This window comes from Hibiscus syriacus, unplaced genomic scaffold, assembly GCF_006381635.1.
Source record: "Hibiscus syriacus cultivar Baekdansim isolate YM2019G1 unplaced genomic scaffold, ASM638163v2 tig00110356_pilon, whole genome shotgun sequence".
NCBI lineage: Eukaryota > Viridiplantae > Streptophyta > Magnoliopsida > Malvales > Malvaceae > Hibiscus > Hibiscus syriacus.
The window spans coordinates 1269516-1295726 of NW_024062700.1; the positions used below are offsets into that span (position 1 = coordinate 1269516).

At 35.0% G+C, this 26211-nt stretch overlaps 6 protein-coding genes and 1 pseudogene across 6 annotated transcripts; 2 read left to right on the forward strand and 5 right to left on the reverse strand.

The window, feature by feature from the left end:
• Positions 1–353: 353 nt before the first annotated feature.
• Positions 354–22634, reverse strand: LOC120121042 (universal stress protein A-like protein). Its single transcript, XM_039140514.1, has 7 exons — positions 22430–22634; positions 22222–22331; positions 22016–22134; positions 21857–21961; positions 17060–17072; positions 8950–8961; positions 354–366 (listed from the first exon to the last, which is right to left on the reverse strand). The coding sequence occupies exons 1-4, from the start codon at positions 22617–22619 to the stop codon at positions 21940–21942; spliced, it is 441 nt and encodes a 146-aa protein (XP_038996445.1). The 5' UTR covers positions 22620–22634; the 3' UTR covers positions 354–366; positions 8950–8961; positions 17060–17072; positions 21857–21939.
• Positions 5077–7151, reverse strand: LOC120121132 (protein disulfide-isomerase like 2-1-like). The gene is made up of 6 exons (XM_039140583.1): positions 7032–7151; positions 6098–6169; positions 5763–5876; positions 5580–5675; positions 5339–5470; positions 5077–5142 (listed from the first exon to the last, which is right to left on the reverse strand). Exons 1-6 carry the CDS (start codon positions 7149–7151, stop codon positions 5077–5079), a joined length of 600 nt encoding a protein of 199 aa, XP_038996514.1.
• LOC120121133 (chaperone protein DnaJ-like) lies at positions 11542–16240 on the forward strand. Its single transcript, XM_039140584.1, has 4 exons — positions 11542–11946; positions 15820–15831; positions 16103–16111; positions 16208–16240. Exons 1-4 carry the CDS (start codon positions 11542–11544, stop codon positions 16238–16240), a joined length of 459 nt encoding a protein of 152 aa, XP_038996515.1.
• On the forward strand, positions 13892–14517 carry LOC120121041 (annotated as a pseudogene).
• On the reverse strand, positions 16825–17415 carry LOC120121134. The gene has a single exon (XM_039140585.1). It carries the CDS (start codon positions 17413–17415, stop codon positions 16825–16827), a length of 591 nt encoding a protein of 196 aa, XP_038996516.1.
• On the reverse strand, positions 18240–20314 carry LOC120121040 (GTP-binding protein SAR1A-like). Its single transcript, XM_039140513.1, has 3 exons — positions 20000–20314; positions 19699–19830; positions 18240–18783 (listed from the first exon to the last, which is right to left on the reverse strand). Exons 1-3 carry the CDS (start codon positions 20126–20128, stop codon positions 18370–18372), a joined length of 675 nt encoding a protein of 224 aa, XP_038996444.1. The 5' UTR covers positions 20129–20314; the 3' UTR covers positions 18240–18369.
• Positions 22635–23739: 1105 nt separating the features above from the next.
• LOC120120944 (cytochrome c oxidase subunit 5C-like) lies at positions 23740–25082 on the reverse strand. The gene is made up of 2 exons (XM_039140428.1): positions 25016–25082; positions 23740–24116 (listed from the first exon to the last, which is right to left on the reverse strand). Exon 2 carries the CDS (start codon positions 24101–24103, stop codon positions 23894–23896), a length of 210 nt encoding a protein of 69 aa, XP_038996359.1. The 5' UTR covers positions 24104–24116; positions 25016–25082; the 3' UTR covers positions 23740–23893.
• Positions 25083–26211: the final 1129 nt, after the last annotated feature.

A 26211-nucleotide genomic window follows, 5' to 3' on the forward strand; every position in this document is an offset into this window, starting at 1 on the left:
ATTTTTTTATTCAAACTCCCACGTCAATGTGACGAGTTTTAATACAATATAATTTTTTATTAGATTTTATCATGTCGGGATGATAAGTTCTAATGAAATATTTTATTAAAACTCATCAAATCGACATATTTTATTAAAACTCATCAAGTCGACGTGATAAGTTCCAAGTCACTATAATAAATATTGTAGATCCCTAATTAATTTTAAAAATGATCTAATGAGCTAATATTTTTACCCGCCTAATCTATTTTACTCAAAATAATGGCTCATCCTCTTCTTCCACCCAATATGTTGCCTTCTCACACATTCATTATTGTCATGACTTTGGAGGTTCTCAATCTTTTGGGTTTGGGATAGTCCACCAACCTTATTTCTTGATCCTCTTCCTATGGTTGTTTGTCAGCAGGCATGCATGAAAGAGCTTGGTGGTTTATAATACACCGTAAGGGGAATAAATGAAGCATCAGAGTACTAAGCAGAGGCAACCTAAATGAACACAAAAATTGCAGCCCGAAGAAATTGCCCTAACACAAAATATGATAGAATTATGGAAGATGTGCAGTTTATTTTAGGATAAACTGCACGTTTAGTATCCTAAGCATCACTTTTATTTCATTTTGGTCACCCTCATTTTGGTCACCCAGCTATATTTTTTTTCAAAATTATATCAACGTTATTTTTTGGTTTCGTTTTGGTCACTCACCATTAAAAATTGTACAACTACTGACGCAACATTTTTTATTTTTTATTTTTCAATGATGGTATGACATTACCTTATGGTGACACATCATCATCACCGTTAATTTTTATAGTGGGTGACCAGCATGAAACCAAAGCGTAATGTTGGGTATGATTTTGAAACAAAATTAGCTGGGTGATCAAAATGAAATAAAAGTGATAATTGAGGTACTAAACATGTAGTTTAACCTATTTATTGACCTACAATCTTTACATACATCACATATTTTTGGTTCTAAATCCCCCCTAGAAGTACCTTACTTGTTGTTTAATATATCACTATGACAAGTTTGAGGGAAAATTTTGGGTAAAAAATTCATGGTTTTAGCTGAATTTTTCAAAAGCTTGCGGGTTTTATAATTGATCATTTAATTTATGTTATGATGATTTTTTTATAAGAATCGAATGATCAAATGATAGTGGAGGCCAAAAAGAACAACATAATTCAAATTTAATAGTCACCGGTATAGATCCAACGAAATTTGATTTGGGACTTTAGTTGTACATTTTAGAAACCTAAACTGATAAAAGAGAGTGAGCGAAGAGGAGAAGTTTAGTGTCATTGTTGGTTGAAAAATAATGACGATCATCGACGATCAATTATGGTGGTTTGATCGATATTTCATTCGAATTTTTCATTTATAAACAAGAAATGTTTAAAAAAAAATTTCTGTAAACCAACGGTGATGACCGGTGACAACAATGATAACATGATAATATATGAGAATAAAATAATAAATAATATGTCATGTTAGATTTATGTTAGGTAACGAAAGGTTAACTGTTGAGTAGCTATTTTGTTACAAATTAAAATATTAATGATCATGTTATACTTTTTCAAACTTAATAGTGAAAAAAGAAATGTACCAATATTTTAATGACTATTTGTGTAATTTACCCTAAAGTTAATCGAGTATATTTTGTAAGGTAAACTACTTCAAATACCGCTGGTCTTTAAGCTCCGGCTCGAAAATACCACTGACGTTTCAATTTTGCCTATCTTATCACTGACGTTTATGTTTACTTCAATTATGCCATCCGCCGTTAATCTGTTAACAGATGCTGACATGGCATCTCCTTACTGTGACAGTGATAACATAGACGATTTCATTAAAGTCATTTAATCCAAATAGGATCCTTATGACAATTTAACAATAATTTATTTGATATAAAATCCTAATTTATAACCCTAACCCTAAATCATGAAAAAGTAAAACATGCATCATCAACAAGAGAAAAACAGAGAAGCAAGCAATAAAAGAAAGTGAATTCAAAAGCAAGAATCCAAAACCCAAATCTTTCATGATTTGTGTCCTACGAAAATCCCACCTTCATCAACCTGAAAGTATCCTTTTTTGTTCTTATATAAGCATCTCTTTACTTTACTGGGAAACTCGAGCTTTTAGCAATGGTGAACAAGGAAAAAGAAATATGGTCGCTTTGTTTTTGGTTGCTCTATTTCAATGTAAATTCTTGACTGTTGCAATTTTAGACCCACTTGATTTTTTGGCTTTACAGTCCATTAGGAAGAATAGACGCTGCCATTGGGAAACTATCAGCTTTCGTCGAGTTATCTATTATGGGTCGGATCTACGGATCGTTGCCGCGATCAATCTCGTTGTTGAAGGAGCTTCGATTTTTAGCGATCAGTTGGACCTCAAACATAACGCACTCACCGGCTCGCTCGCACTCGACTCCTCACTCCTTCGCTCCAGTCCCTCTCCCTATCTTGGAACTAGCTGACCTGACCGGTGGACAAACTCCTATCCCAACTCGATCAGTCGTTCTTGTTAAGAAAGATATTGATTTGGCTAGCAAGTTTTATATTAGTTTTGTTGAGCATGTAATAAGTTATTAGGGTAACTCAGTGGTTTGGTGTTTACGTTGGTTCTTGAAGAACCTTAGTTCAGATTCCCTGTAAAGTAATTTTTTTATTTAAATAACTCTAATAAAATGATATTTTTTGGGTTTTTTAGCATCAAAACAGTTGTGCCAAAATGATGTTGTTTTAATGAGAGAGTCATGTCATCACTGTCATGGCATGGAGATGCCATGTTAGTATCCCGTTAACAGATTACGGTGGCTAATTGAAATTAAACATAAACATCAGTGATAAAATTAATAAAATTAAACATTAATAGCATTTTTGAACCTACGCTTAAGTTCAATGGTATTTGAAGTAGTTTATACTATTTTTATATGAATAGGCCCAAATGCAATTCCATAGCTCCCCTCCACAAATAATATAAATCCTTCATTCAATTATATATATATATATATATATATATATTAAATATTTGGGTAAACTATAAATTTAGTACCTAAATTATCAATTTTGGTATGTTTTAGTACCAAAACTTTTAATTTTTTCAAAAATATACCTAAAGTTTAGTTTTTATTCCACAAATAATATAAATCCTTCATTCAATTATATATATATATATATATATATATATTAAATATTTGGTAAACTATAAATTTAGTACCTAAATTATCAATTTTGGTATGTTTTAGTACCAAAACTTTTAATTTTTCAAAAATATACCTAAAGTTTAGTTTTTATTTTATTTAGTATCCGTCGTTAAAACTTAACTTGTATAGTACCTAAACTATCAATTTTAGTCTGTTTTAGTACCTAAACTTTTATTTTTTTCAAAACTTAACATTAAATTTTGAACAGTAGTACTAAAATAAAAACAAATTAAAGTTTTTAATGGTGGGTACTAAAATGAAATAAAAACTAAATTTTAAGTATAATTTTAAAAAAATTTAAAAGTTTATATACTAAAATGGACCAAAGCAAATAATTTAGGCACTAATGCGTAATTTACCCTAAATATTTATAGCATATAATTTCACATGTTCATTGATATGAACTTTGTTGGCTGCTAGCCTGTCCATTAATAAAATAATAGCAAGTCCCATCCTTTTGAAATTTAAAACAGCGGGATAGCCGTTAGGGTTTAGAGTGCGAGAGATAGATGATGATAGGAAGTGGAAACATGGGCGGCTCTGGTTTCTCATGGGCCGATGAGGTCGAGAAAGAAGCAGCAGCAGCAGCAGCAGCCGCCATTGCAGCTGCAGCAACCGAGCAACCACAACAGCAACAAAGGCAGCAGAAGAAACCAAACCCTTTCGGATCTGCAAGACCCAGAGAAGTTGTTCTGCAAGACAAAGGGATTGATTGGAGACAACTCGATCTCCATCTTCAACCCCCCTCTCCTTCACTGTATGCTATTTCTCCCCTTTTTTACATTTCTTATTGGGTTCATCTCACTTGCACTTAAGAACCTCCTTTTTAATTTTAATGGCATTGGCAAAGCACTTTTTTCTAAGAATATCAAATACAATGGGTGTTATTTGTAACCGATTTGTTGCTTGAATTGATATTACCAGGAATGAATTCCATCAGAATGAGAAGCTGCAGAGTCAAAGTAGCCCCCAACTTGTTACATTAAGTCCCCAGATTCAGAGTCCTATATTGTGTGCTCCTCCACTGAGATATCCACCAAAGTATGTCGCCGGCATTCTCTACGAGCATTGGGTGTCCGCCGCTCCGAATGCATCACGTCGCCAACATTATAGGATCGAGAAAAGGAATAGATCTTCGGGATGTGGAAAGCGTGAGTTCACAATGAGGAGGAACGAATTTGTTGAAGCTAAGGACGCACAACAGGGGAGATTTTTGGAAGGAAAGGAAAATTTTCATGGCAGGAATTCACCTGGTTTGCCTCTGGTGAATCAAACTATTGAAGCCCTAGAAATGCACGGCAACAGGATATCATTGTCTGCCAATGGGATCAGGAGGCATCCTACGAGCATACAAGATTCGGGCATGGGCAAAATTGGCAGAGGAACGGAACAAAAATGGCAAAAGGTCACCAAAAAGCGCCAGCTTAACAATTGTGTTCATCAAAAGCATTTTGAGAAGTTAGAGACATAACTATAGTGTTATTGAAATTCAAGATGGACGCACAGTCTTCTTATGAGTAAGTTTGTATCATTTTTGTTCTAAAAGCAGCTTCACTTCGATGAAACGACGCTTCTATAAACCTGCTGTAATTGAAGTTTTTTTATTATTGTGTTGAGGTTAACGGAAACCGGAAAATTCTTATCATCGAGTAAAGGGGCACACAAAAGAAGAAATGCCAAATTTAAAGAACTGCTCTAGCTAGTACAAAGTCCTTTACTACTATCGCACCCAAGCACTTTAAATCATATCTACGCCTAGCCATTGAAACGAACTTGACTAGATTCTGGCACTGGGATGCAAAATCAGTTCTCGTAAACATGGCTGAAACTTGGGCTGGCCGCCAGTGCATATAGTGATCTTCAAAGTTATATGAATGTCGATAAGATATTCTTCTTGACAGTGAATTCATCTGCTTTATCTGGGCTGGTGAACTGCATCATAAGCATATAACTCATGGTTACGGCCATCACACGTATCATATGCTTATAAATACATTTTAACCACCTCTACAGGTTTGTTTATTAAAGGAATGGGAGCGTTAATTTCAGGGCACCATCCTATTAATTACTCGTAATTATCGACCCACCAAAACATAAACTTACTTCAACTTTCAACAGTAATCCTTACCTTGTCAAGCATCCGCTGCAGCGGCTCGGTTTCCTTCTTGGGATAATCAGCACCTTTATCCAAACAGCTTTTACCAGCTTTCAAGTATATCTTTCCATACCTGGCAACCAGCAACAGGGGCATGCAACAATTCTTTGATATAAAGAAAATTTAAACAGGAAACTATGAATTGACAAGTCCATCGGAGAAGACTTGAGAGAGAAAATGAATCCCTCTCAGTGGAGCCCTAAAGCTTCTCGACTTCCCCTTCAATCTTCGAGAAGACTGCTTTCTTCTCATCATTGCCGGCAGCCACAAAATCCTTCACCAATGCATCCAAACCAGACAAAATACCAGCCTAAGCAAAGAGAAGGGGAGAACAGTAAATTTCAAATAAAGTATAGGTAATGATGAACATGACGCACTAATGATGAACTATTTTAACCTTTGAAGTCAGCTGCCCTTTTCCATCACGACTGGTGCCACACTTCTCATTGATGAAAGAAACAAAGTCATCTAGATCTCTGCCACCATTGTAGTATTCACCAGCTTTGTTGCTCTTTGGAAAGAATTTCAACGTTGGATACCCACTTACTCCGTATCTTCAATTAAAGGCCTTTTAACATCCACTGCTACATTCCATAAACGTTCAGAAACCATTTATTAATGAACATTGAGCTAACTGGTTAAGTTTACATACTTTTCAGCTAGATCCTTGTGCTTGTCAGCATCTAGATTGGCTATCACAACATCTTATTCCATTTTGAGTGCTGTTGATACCTTCTCATAGGCCTGCAGAGACAAGACCAAAGGGTTAGAAACGAGATAATTTCTGTCAAAATAATCATATACCTGCTTCATTCAGCAAAGATATAGATGCTTACAGAAACGAGATATTTCTTCACTGATTTCAAAAAAATATGATATTCGGTTGTTTTCATTTTCCTTTAACTAAGATATGCTCACTACGAGTTAATTATCGTTAACAACAGTTAAATATTTTGATATTGTCACACATTTGGTTTATGTTATTTACATATTCTCTCAATTTAATCATATTTTTAATAAATTAAAACAAATTTAATCCTCCAATCGAATGTTGTCACGTGTCACTGGTGCCACGTGGTACTGCCATGTGTTGTACCACGTGTCACCATTCGATTAGAGGACTAACTTTATTTTAATTTAACATATATTAACTTTAAAAAAAATATTAAAATAAATTAAAATTAAAATAATTTAAAATAAAAAAATATTAAATTAAAGGGTAAACTACTAAAATGATTACTAATGTTTGGGTAAGTTTTCGTTTTTACCACTGATGTTTTAAAAGTCACAAATCGATTACTAACGTTATCGTTTGTTACAAATTGGTCACTCAACGTGTGACGGAAAACACACGTGGACTGTTATCTGCTTACCTCGATGGTTGAACTACTCAAATGGTCACTAATGTTTGGGTAAGTTTTCATTTTTACCACTGATGTTTCAAAAGTCACAAATCGATTACTAACGTTATCGTTTGTTACAAATTGGTCACTCAACGTTAACAGTTGTTAACAGGTGTGACGGAAAACACACGTGGACTGTTATCTGCTTACCTGGATGGTTGACCGCCATAGTGGAGAACTTTTGAGATCCCTTTGACCGGTGTTTTACCAAATATTTAATGAAATTTTAATTAATAAAATTAAATGGAAAAACCCAAAACCACCATTTGCTCCCCTTCGTTGTTTCTTTTTCTTTTCTCCTGTGTATCTTTTATCGGAAGAGAGAAAGCATAGGGGAGGGGAAATGGCTTCGGGTAAGCACTGGCAGCATAAACAACAACCATGCGACTGCACCGTACCGGATACAGGTCCCCGGAATGTTCATGGACCCGACGTCTCAGATCATTTTGATAACTCAATAACTAATTGTTTCTAAACAATTAAATTATAATTAGAAAATTAATACTATTAGAGTAAACTATAAATTTATTCACTGAATTTTACTTTCTCTATTATTTCACTTATTGTACTTTTAATTTTTTTAATTTAATCACTGAATTTTATACATTTGTAACACTCTAACCCGTACCCGACCCAGATACGAGTCCGAGGTGTCACATTGACTTTTTAAAACCTTTACTTGCACAAAATAGCAAGACATTTGAACTTATTTTAAGAAAATAAGATCATATATTGTTCAATTGTGTTTGGTATAAAATTTTGAAAACAAAAGTGTATTTATAAATAATAAAATATGGTATGAACTGTACTGTATGAACAGTACCGTATAAACAGTATCCCAAATGTTAAAATTTCCAGATTACAAATAGGGAATAAATACCATTTACATATATATATACGTTTAAAATATTCTAAAACTCGATCAGAGCGTATCCAATACAAATTCCTTTATTTATTACATGTCAACTGAATTCTTTCTAATAAAATACATATAATTCGATCTACATTTCTGATCTGATCTTTGGTAAGGAGAACTGACCTGTCTTGTTACTCTTTGTTTCTCCTTTCGCTTTCCATACCTACGTATGAAACAATCACACGCTAAGTCGATGACTTAGTGAGGCATATAAACATATAATGGAAACTTATCTTCTAACAGTGCATAATCATTTAACATCATCATATCAAACAGAATCATATACCTTTGCATGTAATAAATACACTCATGCACATATATCATCCTACAATACCATACATTTTACCAATCAATACATACTTCATCATATAAATCATATCACGTTTCATATCATTAAAAGTATATACATAACATTCATTGGTATTTCTTTATTTCACCCATGTACACTATTGAGAACAGAGGTATGTGAGTACATTGAGGTTGTGCACTAATGTTGTCACCACAGCTCGTATAAATTCCCTCATGGGGCACCGAACATTTGTTCAGTATTCGTCCCGAATGACTGTTATATATGTCCCGTAGGACCACTACGTCCCGAAGGACTACAATACCCTCGACTCTTGGCATGCCAACTACACCTATAGCTCTCATATCATATAACATGGGCATTATCATTTATAACATTTCATATCACTTGTTCTTTCTCTTCTGTCACATACCACATGTATGTGTAACCATATATCTCATATCACATGTATCATCAGTACATGTATTCACCTAGATCGTTTCATATGGCTTATACCATCTCTCATTTCACATATTCATATAGGCACGTAGTTCACTTACACGTAAAACATTTTCATATGATTCACATTCACATGTCACATAGTTTACATCTTATTCTTATGTCTTCTCATAGACATATATTCATATGTTCACATCACTTGTATTATATAACCATGTAATATCATAACTCATTCTCATATGGTTTGTATATAATTCTTGTTATATAACTCATATCACACATAAGTTCATATTATGTAACATATATCAAATATTCCTGTAATCACATAGATCGTATCATTTTTTTCATGCATTCATATAAACTCGTATATCATATTTTGTTCACATATGTTCATATGTATATATCACATAGCACCTAGGATAACATATGACTTATACATGTATCCATATACACACTTTCATATAATTCGATTATCAATGTCCTATAACTTCTCACAGTTTTACATAATCACTTATTTCACATTAAATATATATATTCTAATTTCATATATTTACTTAATTCAATTTCACATATCTTATTACCTATATATATATTCTCATAACTTATCATCACATAATTTTCATAGCATTTTCCTATAACTTCATAAGTCTTTACCATATGACTCATATATTATATGTTCATTTAATCTCATAACTTTTCCCCATATAACTTATCTTACATGTTCGTATAGTTACTTCTGTCAATGTCTCCTAGTTTATATATTATTCTCATATTGTACTATAGATCAATGTTATTTAACTTATCCCACTTTTCATCTAATCGCATAAGTTGGTTATACCAATTCTGATATATATATATATATATATATCTTACTCATGTAATTTATATCCTTTCTCTTGTTATCACATAAATCTTTGCTATTTTATATAGTTCGTGATTCTATAGTCACTTATAATAGCATGTGTCTATCTTATCTCATATCATATAGTTCTTAAACTTATGTCTTATATCACATATTTATACTATACAACTTATATAATCACATCCACTACTTAAACCAATTCACATAGCTCGTCACACTAATATGTGTTCACTCAATTCATGTAACATATGTAATAAGTATAAAACATGTACCCATTTTCATGTACTCATACAAACATAAGAATCACAATTCAAATAACATTTTAGGAGTCACTTCTTACCATAGTAACTCCATTATTGACTCATCGCAAGCCAATGTTCGTTCAATAATATAAGTACAATTAAAATTGCACTCACCTTAGCCTTACTTTGATTCAATCCTAGTCCTTTGATTATTCCAGAAACTTGTTTATGCTCAATATCTACATAAATATAACATTTCAAAACAACCATCAGAAGCCTAAACCTTAAACTTGATATTAATAACTTAAGCTAGTTTTACGAACCATAATTTCATTTTCCATTTAGGGGAGAATCGGTACCCCCTGAACATACTGGAATTTTTCGTTCAAGGGGGGGAATCGATGCCCCTTCATAGGGTATCGGTTCCCTCTGCCCAGAAATTGTATTTCAAGCCCAAAAATCATCAATTCTTCAATCAATTCTTCTATTTTAAATCTCTATCATGCCATTAAATTCAACTACCATCACTTAAACCAACTTATATCCATAAAAACCATCTTAAATCTCAAAATCCTATCCCTCATATGAATTTCAATAATCATACCAAATTTTCATCATGTTCTAATTTCAATTCTATCACTTCATATTTTTTAATTAGCATGATGACAAGTCAAATTTAACTTCAAATTCAACTTATCAACCCTTTTCCATGATTTCATATAAAAACTCATTTTCTTTAATCTCTTACAACTTCTTCATCCTTTGATTATAAGACAACTTAAGCTTAGTTGTCATCTAATAATCAAAACTCATCCTTCAATTCAACAAATAATCAATAAAATAGAAAACTCTTACCTTTGCCTAGCTTCCACGGGAGAAAGAAGATGAAGAAGGAAGAAGAGTTTGTAGATAACTCTTCCCCACCCCACGATAATCATTCATATAATTGGGGGGAAATATCTTTCATGCTAAATGACCATTTTGCCCTTTAATTCTTTGGATAATTACTATAAACTTTTAGGAAATATTTCTAATTAAATCATTAAACTATTCAACTTTTTCACTTTAATCAACACATTCCAAATTCCTTATAATTTAGTCACTAACCCGTAGTTTGGGATATTACAACATTGAATTTTTTTGATAACTCGATTACGAGCTTTCTAACGGTGTTATGATGTGGCAATCAACACCAAAACGACGTAGTTTTGGATATTATAAAAAATCAAATTTTGATTGAAAACGATGTAAATTTAGTCTACACAATTTTTTTTCTCTTTTTCTTCATTTCTACTTAATCCTTCTTCCTTTTCTTTCTCCCCTCTTTCTGTGTTTCTCTTTTCAACCTTAATGAACTTAGATTTTGGTCATTACATTGACCGTTATTTTAATCACTGTCTATCACTTTTATCGAAGATCAATGACTAAATAAATACTAACTAAAACCGTTTAAATGAAATCCAAATAGCATCTTCGGGAAAATACTATTGAATCAATAATACTATTTCAACTAGGTTGATTTTCTTTATCATCCTTTTTTTCTAAAATAATCAATGTTTCCCTGGGTAAAAATCCCATCAGTTGCTATAATGATTGATGGTCTAGATGTTAGACTGTTATCAATGCAGCACATGCATGAGGAGGCAGTTAGTCTGTTAGGTTGATTAGCTAAGAGTGTTAGTTTGTTAGACGGTTATTGGCAGCTAATGAGAGCTTAATCTTCTCTTATAAATGTAATGCACCAGCTGAGATGAATAACAAGTCATTCTTTCCTGTGTATACTTTCTGTTATACTCACTTCCTAATATGGTATCTTTCGCCAAAGTCCTGGGAATTTTGCTTTCACGCTTCTAAATTTTCTGTCTCTCTAGTTCTTCATTCATGGTGCACAATGGGTCTAGTCAGCAAACTGCTGACTTAGTTACCATGCTCGGGCTTTAACACCACTATAACACAACATTCATTGAGCTTTTGGGGCTCATTCTCAAATATTATTTGGATTGTGGTGATGGAGGCTGAACGTGGCTTACCATCGTACTATAATGTTATGGGAGTCGAGATCGATGCTTCCATTCAAGACATCAAGCGTGCTTATCGAAAGCTTGCAATGCAATGGCATCTGGATAAGTGGATGAGCACTCCTTCTCTATTGAGTGAAGCCAAGCGTAAATTCCAACAGATTCAAGAAGCTTATTCCGTTTTATCAGATCAGAGGAAGAGAACTCATTACGATGCTGGATTATTTGATCTCGATGATGAAGACGATCAGGGCTTGTCTGATTTTATGGTTGAAATGATCTCCCTTATGGCTCAAACAAGGGAAGAGGAGAAAGTTTGCAGCCTGGAGGAGCTGCAGAAAATGTTGTGCGATATGGCACAAGAATTTCACTCACCGTCGTGGTTCTGTGGACCGTCATCTCTGCCGAGGCACCAACGCCTCAAGAAACCAAAAAGATCGTCGAGGTGCCTGTTCAATGGGCACATCTTTCTTTGTTATTATCTTTTTGTATTTTTTGCTTCCTCTGTTCTTGAGATCTGCGCATTCCTTCAAGATCCTCGAAAAGTTTCTCTTTCTTCAGAACTGGAAACCGCTGTAGTGATGTCTCCCCCAATTGAGCCTCTTGCCAAGTCCTTCGACTCTCAAAATTCTGCACATCCTCCTTTGAATGAAAGGACCCTTTCTTCAATGACCAGGAGGTCCGTCGCTGCGCACCCATGGCATGATCTTGAGATTGGACCTGGAACTTCTACGATTTTTAACTGCGTGGTTGAAATTGGAAAAAGGAGCAAGGTGAAATATGAACTTCACAAGAGAACTGGTTTGATCAAGATTGATCGTATCCTTTATTCATCAGTTGTGTATCCTCACAACTATGATCTTCTTATGAAACATGACAACCATATGGAGACTGGTTGTGAGGTTTACTTGCATAGAATTGGTAGAGCAGAGCATTTCGGCCGCAAGGGAGCTGTGTTCAACTTACTCTGTGGTGATGCGGATCAAATGTTTCAATGATGTTGTTGGTGTTTGGTTTGTTTCACATTGTTGTTATAGAATAGGTTTTTCTTTTAGAATTTTTTGTTGAATGTTCATTCACATCAAATGTTTGTTCCGATTCAAGTCGAACGGAGGGAAGCATCTGCACTTCCGATTCAAGTCGAACGGAGGGAAGCATCGGCACTTCCGATTCAAGTCGAACGGAGGGAAGCATCGGCACTTCCGATTCAAGTCGAACGGAAGGAAGCATCGACACTTCCGATTCAAGTCGAACGGAAGGAAGCATCGACACTTCCGATTCAAGTCGAACGGAAGGAAGCATTGGCACTTCCGATTCAAGTCGAACGGAAGGAAGCATCGGCACTTCCGATTCAAGTCGAACGGAAGGATGTGTCTTACCTTGTTGAAGGAGGAAGAGAAAGTAGAGGGAATGTTAGACTGTTATCAATGCAGCACATGCATGAGGAGGCAGTTAGTCTGTTAGGTTGATTAGCTAAGAGTGTTAGTTTGTTAGACGGTTATTGGCAGCTAATGAGAGCTTAATCTTCTCTTATAAATGTAATGCACCAGCTGAGATGAATAACAAGTCATTCTTTCCTGTGTATACTTTCTGTTATACTCACTTAGGAAGTAGTTGAAGAGAAAGTAGTAAAACGTTTATTGAAGTAAAACATTTATTGATACTCTGATTACAATACAAGGGCTGCTGTGTTTATATACTGCACAGGTAGCTTAACAGAATAACCTCTCTTAACAACCAGCTTAACAGCTTCCTAACTGCCTAATATTCTTCTAAACATACTCATTCTTCTAACATTCTCCCTACTTTCTCAACCTTCTTGATAAAAAGATGAACAATTGAGTCGAAAGTGCTGATGCTTCCTTCCGTTCACTTTGAATCGAAAGTGTCGATGCTTTCGATGCTTCCTTTCGTTCTTCTTGAACCGAAAGTGCCGATGCTTCCTTCCGTTCACTTTGAATCGAAAGTGCTTATGCTTCCTTTCGTACTTCTGATTCACCTTCATTTCTTTGTTCTTCACCCTCTTTTACCAGATTCCTTGAAATTTTTTTTTTATGGACTTTTAGCTGAGAAGCTTTCAAGTCCCATAACACTTTTGAGATATAAGCAATAAAAGCAACAACATGAATGCAAAATTAAACTTCTGTTTACTTGCACAAAAAAATACTATATAGATGGTCTCCAGTGTACCCATAAACGGAATCTCTGTTATAAGTTCCCATTGGCAGAATTATTAACCTGAAGAGTGTGGTGATCATAAGCCTCAATCCATTTCCCGCCTATTAGACCCAGCGTTCGGAATATGGGGGAATTTTTAAGCGCAGAAGCGACACTACCCATCTGGCGAGCGCGAAAATGGCTCTGAATCTCAGTCTCATTGCCTCGATTTCTCAGAAACTCCCTTGCCATGCTCTTCCTCCCAAATCCACTCTCAGATCTCCCAAGTTTTCCATGATCTCCACCATTCCTTATGGCTCCAAAGATGTTGGGAATCTGAAAAAGCCTTTCGCGCCTCCACGGGAGGTGCCTGCTCAGATCACCCACTCCATGCCGCCTCGTAAGGTTGAGATCTTCAAATCTCTGGAAGGATGGGCCGAGAACAACATCCTGACTCACTTGAAACCAGTCGAGAAATGTTGGCAGCCCGCCTACTTTCTCCTGGATCCTAATTCCAATGGTTTTATGACCAAGTCAACGAGCTCCGGGAAAGGGCAAAGGAGATTCCCGATGATTACTTTGTCGTTCTGGTGGGTGATATGATCACGGAGGAAGCCCTTTCCACTTATCAAACAATGCTTAATACCTTGGATGGAACTCGCGATGAAACTGGTGCTAGCCTTACCCCTTGGGCCATTTAGACCAAGGCATGGACTGCCGAAGAAAACCGGCACGGCGATCTGCTTAATAAGTATCTCTATCTCTCTGGAAGAGTGGACATGATGCAAATGTGATGAGAAGATCATAGAAACCGCCATAATTCGTTGCAATCTCATGTTTCCTGATGCAGTAAACGACGCCGGTTTAGCAGCCGTTGCCGCTGCCGAAGACGCGATGACATTTTTCCTCCTCTTCCATGCAGCGAAAGAACAAATGAAGTCAGGACCGTTTGGCGAATGATACCATATTAGGAAGTAGTTGAAGAGAAAGTAGTAAAACGTTATTGAAGTAAACATTTATTGATACTCTGATTACAATACAAGGGCTGCTGTGTTTATATACTGCACAGGTAGCTTAACAGAATAACCTCTCTTAACAACCAGCTTAACAGCTTCCTAACTGCCTAATATTCTTCTAAACATACTCATTCTTCTAACATAGTGGTGGATGTATATTGATGTTAGCAAGAATATATATTCATCTTAAAATTTCTTAGAATTGAATTTTTTTTCTTTAAAATTTGGAGTTGTTTTCATTAATATATGTGTTTATGTTAAAAATTTATCGCATACACTTAAATATAGAAATTTTATATTATTAATATGTACGTATTTACCTCAAAAAAAAATTGTAGTCAAGAAATATTGTTGGTAAGAACATTAGTTGACCCTTATTCCCATATGTAATAGGGTAAAGAGAGGTATGATAGTAAGCTGCACCCAACGCCAGGTTGAGAGCAGCTTCTGTGGGAGACCTCCAAATTATAAATTGCCTACCGTGGGACTCGATCCCACGACTACAAGGTTAAGAGCCTTGTGCTCTACCAACTGAGGTGGATAGGCAATTCTGGTAAGATTGAGGCTTAAGTAGACCCAATCACCGGCTTGAAATGTTATTTTGGATCGTTTTTTATCGGTGAAAATTTTCTTTCGATTTGAGCCTATTGAAGATAGAACTTCAACATTTTGATTGCAGCTTCTTGAGCCTGTGACCTTGTATCAATCGTAGTAACAATGAAATCATCAGCCACATAGGGTTCATGAGTGGAGCTTGCCCATAAACCACCTCAAATGGTGTTTTATGAATAGAAGAGTGATAAGAAGTATTATACCAGAATTATGCTAACGTTAACCAATGATGTCATTCCCGGCGTTTCTACTTTGAGATACTCTATGAAGTTGAAAAATATGATTAAAGAACATTTGACCGATGGGCAGAGCAGTAAAAGGGTGGTGCAAACTGAGACGAGCCAAAATTAAATATTGGTAGGGGTTGAAATGTTAGACTATTTAAGAAAAATATAAAGATTTATTAGGTATTTAAATTTGAAATTCAGCATGAACTAAACGACCTTAGTGATTAAGAGATTGTTATTATCCTTGAGGTCCCGAGTTCAAGCACGTATGTAGGAGTATGAGCGTTCATTGTCAAATAGTTGAAAGTCTTTGAACATGTATTACCTTGTATTCATATAAATTAAAAAAAAAACTCAAAACTCAAAAGACAACTTCTAATTTATCATTCTTTAGTTCGACCTCTACTTAATTAAATATTTAATAATTTTTTATATTTTTTAAATTTAAATATTTATTTTTACATGAACCAAAGTATTATTAAACTAAGATTATATCAAATATATAAGTTTTAACAGAGACGTGGGCCCTTGAACCCTAAGGGAGCTCCGTCCTTGTGTGCAAGGCAAGAAAATGACCGACGGTGGTTAGAATAGCGGCAAGCTGGAGGATTCATTTAAATTGAGGAAAGAAATAGAGATAATAGAAGAGGAGGAAAAGAAGGAAAGAACATAAATAAAATAACTAGTTTTTTATTTAAACTAATACTATGTCTTATTTATTTAAATATAATTTTTATAAAAATATTTAAGATTAATTTTTGGGTGTTGATTGTCATATCGTAACACTGTTAGAAAGTTAACGGTTGAACAATAAATATATAAAGTTTAATAATTAAATTTAAAATATTTAAAATATAATAAGTAAAATAAGGGGAAAATAAAATTATTGAATAAATTTATAATTTACCTCGACTGTTATGACGATTAATCAAACCTTTTAAAATTAAGCATACAATTTGTATCTCCATTTTTATGCAGAGAAACGTATAATTTGATCACCCTAAAGTTACAGTCTTAAAGAAATTGGGGTGCTTAAAACATTACAATATAATTTTATTTAATAATTACTTGATTTTTTGTAATTATTTAACAATTAGTTAGTTGATAGTATTATCAGTGTTAGGGATAATGGGTAGTGTTTAGATATTATTAATTATTTTTTAATCAAAAATAACTAAACCATGAAAACTTGTTACAGGAATCCGATTCACCAAGTTACAGGTCAAGCTTAGTAGCCTACGATAACTGAAAAACTTTGAAGTTAAAACAACCTATGTCGTACTCGTACCTTCTCGTTTATAGTATCCAAGCTTGGTTTCCATCCTTTGCCTGAATATTGCATATTCAAATATTCCGGCCTACTTTCCGAACTCTCCGAAAATAACTCCTTTAAACTCTGATCCCCATCGGACCTCTTGTCGGCGCTTTCCTTCTTCTGCAACATGAACTTATGTCCCGTTCTGTCGGCATGATCATTCGCCGTGCAAATCCTGGAAAACAAAGGAAGAAGCTTCGGGGACGACGATAAAATCGACTTCGACCTCAAGACTGAATTCGCACTCGACAGCACACGACGAGCTTCCTCCGACGACAACGTGATGGGCTTCCCTCGTCTCACTGGTAGCATCACGTAAAGCTTTTTTACGTCGAGTTTATGGTCGGCGGGCAAGGGAATCGGTCTCTTCTGATCAATTTCGGCGTTGAACTCCACGACAACGTGTTGCGGATGCTCCAACATCAGCTCCGCCGCTTCCAATGGACAGCTAAATTCTTGAACCGAACCATCCCAGAGAATTACTTTCCCGGCGGTATCGGATGGCAGACATGTAGCAGTGGTAATATGGTTACCCATAATATATACGATAGTTGATATATGTGAATTTCAGTGTAGGAATTGAGAGAAAGATGATGGATATTAAATGAAGGAATCTGGAGAGGGTGCCTTCAAGTTGTAGATTGTGTTCGTTAAACGGCTCCATATCGAGAACGATTTTGTGGTGGACTAACTAAAACATCATAAAATATAGGGTCGTTGGATCCCTTTTCATCATCTAACTTCCATTTACATTAATCCCAGGGTGATGAATGGCAGACATGTAGGTCTGCTGTACCCGGCCTAAACAAAATTGACGCCAAATATATGGTTCAACCATGAACTGCAGTATTAACTAATTCCGTACTTTAATGGAGATGTTTTTCTTTTAATTACTTGTGGTATCTAAATCATGTCAAAAGAAAATTTAACAGTATCGGTTTCAATCATGGACTTGTTAAAACTTAATTATGGACTTTGTTGACTAAATTTAAGATCGAGTACTTGTTTATTCAAAAAAAAAAAAGATTGAGGACTTGAACTCAACGATGATAATTGGTTTGGTCTCTTGATTTCTTTGTCTGATATGAAATATATAATTTTTTATATAAAGTGGGTGAAAATATTTTATATAAAAACAATTGCTCTGATCATTTTAAATTTGAGTTATAATCGTTTCAAAATCCTTATCGAGTTGATATTTTGAACTCGTGTCGGAAGTCGAATGTCTAATTTGAGATGATTTACATATGAATCAAAACCTTTACCTTTCTACCAGCCGGTATATCAAGAATTATTTATAAAAGAAACTAACATAATCAATTTCGAAGTTGAAAATGCTACTCAATTGAATTCTATTCGAGTTGGTAGGATATGGAAGTTCATTGAGAAAACTACAGTACCGGAGACTTGCTGCCACAACTATTTTACAGAGCAGTGACAGTTTTACCTCCCTTTTATACATCCCAATTCAAAACACACTTGGGGGCCAGTTCAAACAGTTTGATGAGTACATTCTTTTCCCGGAATCGGTGTGACGAGATGGAGCTGTGGTTTGAAAGCGTAATGCATCTTTCTGGCCATTAACCTACTGATATACTGAGACATCCACTTGAAGCCATCACCATATCCCATTTTGCGGACAATGCTGCACATAAATACCTCTAGTGGACGGACATTCGAGTCTGCTAGGTTTACCTTCCCCTTGCCGGTGGTAAAGTTGGTGAGACCAAGATGGTATCGCAACTCATCCTCAGAGGCAGCATATGGTATATCAATCTTGTTTCCAAGGATAAGAAATGGGACATTGGCAAGGGACTCGTCTGAAAGTAGTGCATCGAGTTCCTTCTTTGATTCTGCAAACCTCTCTTTATCATAGGCATCTACCAGGTAAACCACAGCATCCACCTGGAACCAAGAAAATATACAATTCAAAGCATTCACCGGTGACCATGTGGCCATAGCTTCTAAATCAAAACAATAAGAACAAGGACATATAGCAGCAAAAAATGTCATCTAAACTTCTCATCATACATTGTATGTTGCTCAAAAGCAATGATAGTGTAAAAAAAATGTTCATACAACTTCAATTCAACCTTCACATCCAGCTGCCAGATCCAGATCACCTGGTTCAGCACACAAACATTGCTGTTTTTGGCACAAGAAGAATGGCGAAACAGAAACACACATGCCCACAAGGAATCTCTTTTTTTATTTTCTTTGTTATGCCTTTTGTATTATATGCTTGAGAAATATGTTTTTTTTTTGCGCAGAAAGCTACAGCTGACAGATAATACTCGACCAATGGCTACCTTTACAAAATGAACTATAGTGATATGCTAAAGATCTAATAATAGGAGTTTGAGACTTTGATAACTGTTCGAGACTCCGGTTTCACCTAGACAGCTTGAGAAATAAATCAATCAGCTAAAAGTTAAGCGTTCCATAAGGTGATCAAATTACCAACCTCACTGAAAATTCATTACCATTAAATGATTAGAAAATCAGCATATGACATTAGAAACCCTCTTATTTTGTTTCTATTACATCACACGGCAGGAAAAAATCCATTGAGACTCTGAACAAAAATAGCTCAGGCACAAAAACATCAGTGCGACATATGAGCATAGAGTAAGTTCTGTCATCAAAACTAATAAACTCCTGGCAATTGAGATTGTAATAACCATAGCAAAAGAATTAAAAATAAACAGATTCAAGTGAATGCAGAATCACTAAAAGTACTAAACATGGAAACATAGAAAACACACAGTTGACAAGGAAATTTTACTTAAAAAATAAGCATTAAATTCAGTTTTTGGTTACCTTAGCATAGTAATCCTTCCAGACTCTGCGAGCAATTTGATGACCACCCAAGTCAAAAGCTTTGAACTTAATCTTCCCAATACTAAGCTCCTCGGATGTCGGATACTGAGTGGGCTGGTGTTGAACCAATCTCTGGAAACGGTAATATTCAACATAGTTAATTACCTTTTTCTTTCAAAATTTTCTGTTCAATAGAATCTGATTCGAGATCCAAAACTATACCTTCAAAAACAGATTTCGATACTCGAAGCAAAATGGGTAAACTATTGGAAAATGAGTAAAAAATGGGGGGAAAACGAACCTCGTCTTTCAACATGTGAAGCAATGTGGTCTTACCAGCATTATCGAGGCCGAGGAACAAGATCTTGGCCTCTTTCTGCCATAGACCGAGGGAGGCAAGAACGCCGTAGAACCAATCCACAAGAAACATCGTTTCGCTCTCCGGTTCAGACTTCGGATCCCCGGAAAATACAAACGGATGAAGCTCGATAGTTTGCGACGATCTGAGATCGGAGGGACGGTGAGATCGATGTAATTCAAGGCAACCACTTCATATCATAGAAGAAAGGATCAAATTTGACCCCCCCAATAAAAACGAAAACGAGTTGGGGCACTGGAGGGTAATATTGGAAAAAGAGGAACAATAACTCTCGATGTTATTCCAAAATTTAGGGTAAATATGGAATTTCGTAACCTGTATCTTTTTCTGTGAGCTCCCTTTCTTCTGTGATATGCGACGTCGTTTCACACGAAAAAAACCATATAATTAACCCGCCGATTTTTTAGTAATAGAATGGTAATTTTTGGGACGGGTTAAGTTAACTGCCCCATGCACACTCAAATTATATATTGTCTAAATTAGTCCTAAATATCAAAATATTTTAATCAAATATTTAAATATTAATATTATATAATTCAAAATTCTAATTAATCTATTCGTTTGAATTTTACATGCAAGTCAAATACAATACATAATATATTTAAAAATTTAGGTGTATTTACTGCATACATAATTTAGATATGATGCGTTAAAAATGATAGTAATAAGTTTTATTAATAGTTTTCTGTTTCATTATAAATCCAAAAATATTATATGATGGTTATATATTTATTTTAGTTTGATTTATGTTATCTTTATTTTCATGATATTTATAATAACGACGCGATCGAACGTTTAGTGAATCGTTCAGCGGGAAGTCCGTTATTTATTAAATGAATGAATATGAATAAGATTTTATGTCCGTTTAATTAAATAAAGAACATGAACATGATTTTGTGTTCGTTTAATTAAATGAATGAACACGAACAAATGATTTACTCGCTCATGAATGTTCGGTAATACGTTTGTTTATTTTAGTTTATTTATGTTCGTTCGTTTATATTCAGTTCAATCTCTAGATCTGTTTGAAATATTAATACCTTATAAATTTTAGAACAAAGTAAATAAATGATCCTGACTATAAGATATTGCTTTATTAAGTCCCTCGAGTATTAAAAGTTACAAAATAATCCTCTTACTATAGAGTGTTGCTTTGTTGAGTCACTCAACTATTAAAAGTTACAAAAGGATCACACGACTATACATTTGTTCCAAACTCGTACTTTTCTGTTAAAAAATTATTTGGAAAGAAAAAAATCTTATGAAATATAAACCCAATTAATTTTATGTTCATTCGTTTTATGTTCGTTTGCTTGTGTTCATTTGTGTTTTGTTATCATTTTTAACGAACGAACATGAACAAACTAATTTTTTTAATGAACGAACACGAAGAATAAATTCCGTTTGTTTAGTTGATCGTATTCGTTTGTTCGGTTAAGTTAATGAACGATATTAACATATCATCATTCGTGTTCGTTCGGCTCGTTTAGAGGCCAACCAGGTAAGTTTAGGTTGCGGGTAAAATTGAAACCTTCGTGTACTTTTGGACATTACCGAATGTTATTGCATTTGTTTTGTTTCGGGCAAATCGCTGTCACCTACAAAGGTTCCATTAATTATGGTTCGGCGAAATGAATAACGTATGTCGTAGTGTTGTAGGCATAAACTGATAAACCCATTTCCTTTTTTTGAGGAACACACATACTTTCAGATAAGAAAATCACAGTCCACAATAAACATCTAATACTAATGATTTGATCTATACAATATTCAAGGAGAAATGCAGCAAGAAGGAAAGCTTTTATATCTTCCCCGGATGTTTCACGATCACCACCGGGCATTTAACGTGCTTGGCGCAATGATCACTCACGCTTCCGACTAACCCTTTTTCTCTTGGGGGAAAAACCCCATAAATGAAGTGTGAAGTTATCATTATACCTTTTGAAGAAACCGTAACCATGGCTTCCCATCACCAACGTATCGGGTTTGATTCTATCAACGATATTACATATAACGTCCTTAGCATCCCCACTTCCCACCATTCTCTCCACAGTTACCTGCACACAGTTGAAATCATCGGTAAGAACAATACAAAGTGTAAATAAAAACAAGCGGCGTTCAAGTTGAAAGCAAGAGGCTTTTACATCGGTGCTGAACTTTCCGCATATATCTTCGGCTCTTCCCATTACCGAGTTCGCCAGATCATTGCCGTAAGTTTCCAACGCTCTGATCACATCGCCCGAAATTATATACCCTGAAACCATACGCTGTGAGCACAGTAGTCCTGGCAGAATTTAAGTAGTTATTAATGGATAGAAAACGCAACGATTTGAAGAAACAGCCATGGCTAACCTGCAACGTCCAAGGAAGAATAGACGGGAGGAGGGGACTTGACATAAAGAAGGATGAGATTGTTGATTGTGGTTTGAGAAATCAAGTTACAGAGGCACCATGAAAGTGCGTACATGCTCTCTTCACTCTCATCCACCGCCACTACAATTTTGCAATCCTTTTTCTTGAAGTTCAGTGGAAATGCTTCCATTGCTACAACTTGGGTTGTGTTTTTCTTTTATTGGTTTCAATTTGAATATAAGAAGGGTCTGAGAAATTGTTGGCGTTAAAGTGTTGATAAGAAAGCAAAAGAGGAAGCATGAACTTTAAAGGAGGTAGTGGCCTGGTTTTGAGTTCCGTGGGTTGGATTATATTTACTACTCTGGTCCCTGGGTTTTGAAGTGAAAGCCGCTGTATCTATGTGAGCTCTTGTTTCTTATGTGCCATAGCAAAACTGGATAATTAAGAAATAAATTGGATTAACAAAAATAACGTACGTAATTGTTTTTAAGAATCAGGTGGGATTAAAAAAAACTGAAATTTTAACTGTATAGAATCTACTACAGCCAATTATACCACAAGCTGTTTATAATATTGAGCTCATCAAGGATACGACGTAGAAAGAAGCTTTAGATTTCAATTCAGTCGGCAGTCGTGATTGGCTGCAGGAAAGAAATGCGCTTTTCAAACCATATGAGTTGATGCTATGTGTCATGTGTGCAAGTTGACAGAAAGGATGTGACCTTTTTGTCTACATTTATTCATTTTTGCCAAATCAAAAGATACTTATGGAGACGTCGTAGGCAGAAACTTATAGAAACATCCCAAGCAGAAACAAACGACTGTGGTCTAAATAAAGAGCCATCAGAAAAAAGTAGAGATTTTTGCATTTGAAAAGTTTATCTAAAATTGAATTTGGGTATAATCATCTTTATATGTAAATTCTGTTGAATAAAGTGTAATTAAAGATCTTTCAACACCATTTAAAAACCATGTTCTTGTATATCATCATAAAGAACATATTACTGTGTAAAACTATATTTTGTACTTAACACCCATGAATCTAATTGTTATTGGTTTACCGGCAACGCCTCTGCTGAACGAGTCTTGCATAACTTCATAAAGAACAGATTCTTGATATGAAACTATAACCCCTAATGACATTTGGTTTTTGTGATCTACAACCACTAACAACATGGCGCTCAGTTTTATAATCTTCCCCACTCTCCAACTGCAACCATGACAGAGAACAATGGCTTGACACGACGCTTTCAAACTTTTATCAAACATCTCCGGATCAAAAACATCATCAAACAGATGCAACAGAAACCTTTTTTATAGAAGAAGCCACGAGGACACAATTTGCAAAGCAAATATTGAAATCAAGATCTCAATGAGATGGAATTATTCAAATCGAGGTTGCTCATCATCAATATAAGAGCCAAATTATAACAAAACAAAATGCAGCTGAATCTGTCCACAATTTCACAAGACATTAAAACATTTATCTTCTGCAACAACACTGATTTCACCTTTCTCGAGCATGTCGTAGAATGCTCTCACTTTCCTCTGCTCATTCCAGTGATGCATCTTCCAGAGCCCACCAGCACAAAGGCCAAGCGTTATCCCGATAACTATCTCCTTAACAACAATTGGTCCTTTCAAGGTAGCATGAGCAACCCTCCCCCCAGCCATTTCACTTCTGTAGTTGAATCTAGTAAACCTAAACATAATTAAACCATTTAATTTCCAACTCTAATGTTCATAACCCTTAATAATGACAATATAGAGCAATCCATGTAAATTTTAGTACTTTAACTACCAATTTGACCCATTTGAATCAACACATGGAAGAAAGATGAACAACATACGCAGATTCAATCTCAAATATTGATTCCTTTCATTCAAAATGGCTATAATCAGTAGTTCTTACACATCTATTTGTTTTGAGACCAATAAAGCTGGCATCTAAAACATTGTGTTAAAAAACAATTTCATGGTTGTCAATCAATCAAGCAATGCAGCCAACCCATTCAATTATTCATTGTTAATGCTTACAACATAAATTTATAAATGAAGCCTCACCTTAACACCTTCCTATTTGTCAATGCAACAGATCAACCCACTCATATTCAATTTATTGGTTCCATTCAACAGCAGTTTTACATTGCATACTTCATACTCTCTTATGTCTAAGCACGCAAATTATATATAGAGATTTCGAGTCTCTTAGCTTGACGGGAAATATATTAGAATACTTCCCAACCAATCAAGCAATACAGCCCTAACTAATGCTAAGAAGCAAAATGAAAACAAGCACTGTTGTGATTTAAACAATAATTAAATCGAAATTTATGCTTTTTGCTATCAATTAAGAAAAAGCATAAAAATTTCAACCAAAATTTCAAAACTCCGATGAAAAAATCGTAAAACAAAGAACAATCTTAAATCACCACCGTGCACGCTGTTGAGTCACTGAAATCAATATCAAAAACTTTCAAGACTAAGAAATGAAACAACTGAATCATCATTTCAACGCATAAAGATATTTGAAATCGGAACCCCATAGAAATGGAAGGAAAATCGAAGGAAGAAATTACGGTTTACCTGAATGACGCTGTGTCGATGAACCGAGGATGGAATCCGATGGGTACACAAAAGTATCTAATTTGCCCTTTCTGAAATAAGTGGGCTCGAGCTGGGTTTGAAAAAAACGAACCCAACTTATTAACGAGTCGATAGATATATCCAACACCTTCCTATTTATTTGGGGAACCAAGTTTGCTACAGCAGGTGGCTTATTAGGTGATTTTTTATGGGCAAGTAAAATATAGTATTTGATTAAATATAACTCTCAATCATTTGTCACTGAACGTTCGTACCTCTGATATTTTTATGCTCGAACTTAAGACCTCAAGGAATAATAATAATTCTTTTACGGTAAATATGAATTAGTTGAAAATGGGAACAAATAAAACATTGTGAGTAAATTGATGAAATGGTAAAGCAAATGTTCCAATATGAGTTATAGGAACAGTTTTATCATTTAAAAGGTGAATGGAATGTAAATTTGAAGCACATGTAACCTTATTTATAATAATGTGAATATCATAAAATGTGATCAATGACCCTAAAGTTCAAAATTCAAGTATGAGTATCATTATTGCACAAATAGCGAGAATTATTATTTGCAAGGTTGATAGTTGATTATTGAGGTACTTTATTAAGAAATATAATTTTAACACCCAATCTTTATTTGCTTTTAAATTAAATTTTAATTAATTAATTTTTAGGACCAAATTGTTAATTTTCAGAGTTTTAAGATATTTTTTGAATTTATTTAAAAGTTCAGGGACTTAAACGTGGATTTGACCCTTACCTATCAGCATTAAAAAAGGGGGAAAAGTGAGATATTATGGTTGTGGTAGTTTGAACGAGTGAGCTAGGGGCATGGCCACCCATACCTTAACTATCAGGCTAGGTCATTGTTAATGTTAGAAAGAGATTTTTCCAACCTAAATCCTTAAATTACAAAACCTTCTCCATTTTAAATTTGCATACCATCGAATTAATCTCCAGTCGTCATGTCGTGCAACGCCACCTTTGGTCTGCTCGTCATCACCTCGCAACCAAAGCCCGACCATCCCCTTGTCGAGATACACCACCAAATGTCGTAAATCGCCAAAACAAATCCCCAATCAAAATCGAGCCTTTCGCAACCTAAATCCCTAAATTACAAAACCATCTCCGTTTTATTTTCGCCTACCATCGAATCAATCTCCAGTCTTCATGTCGTGCACCGT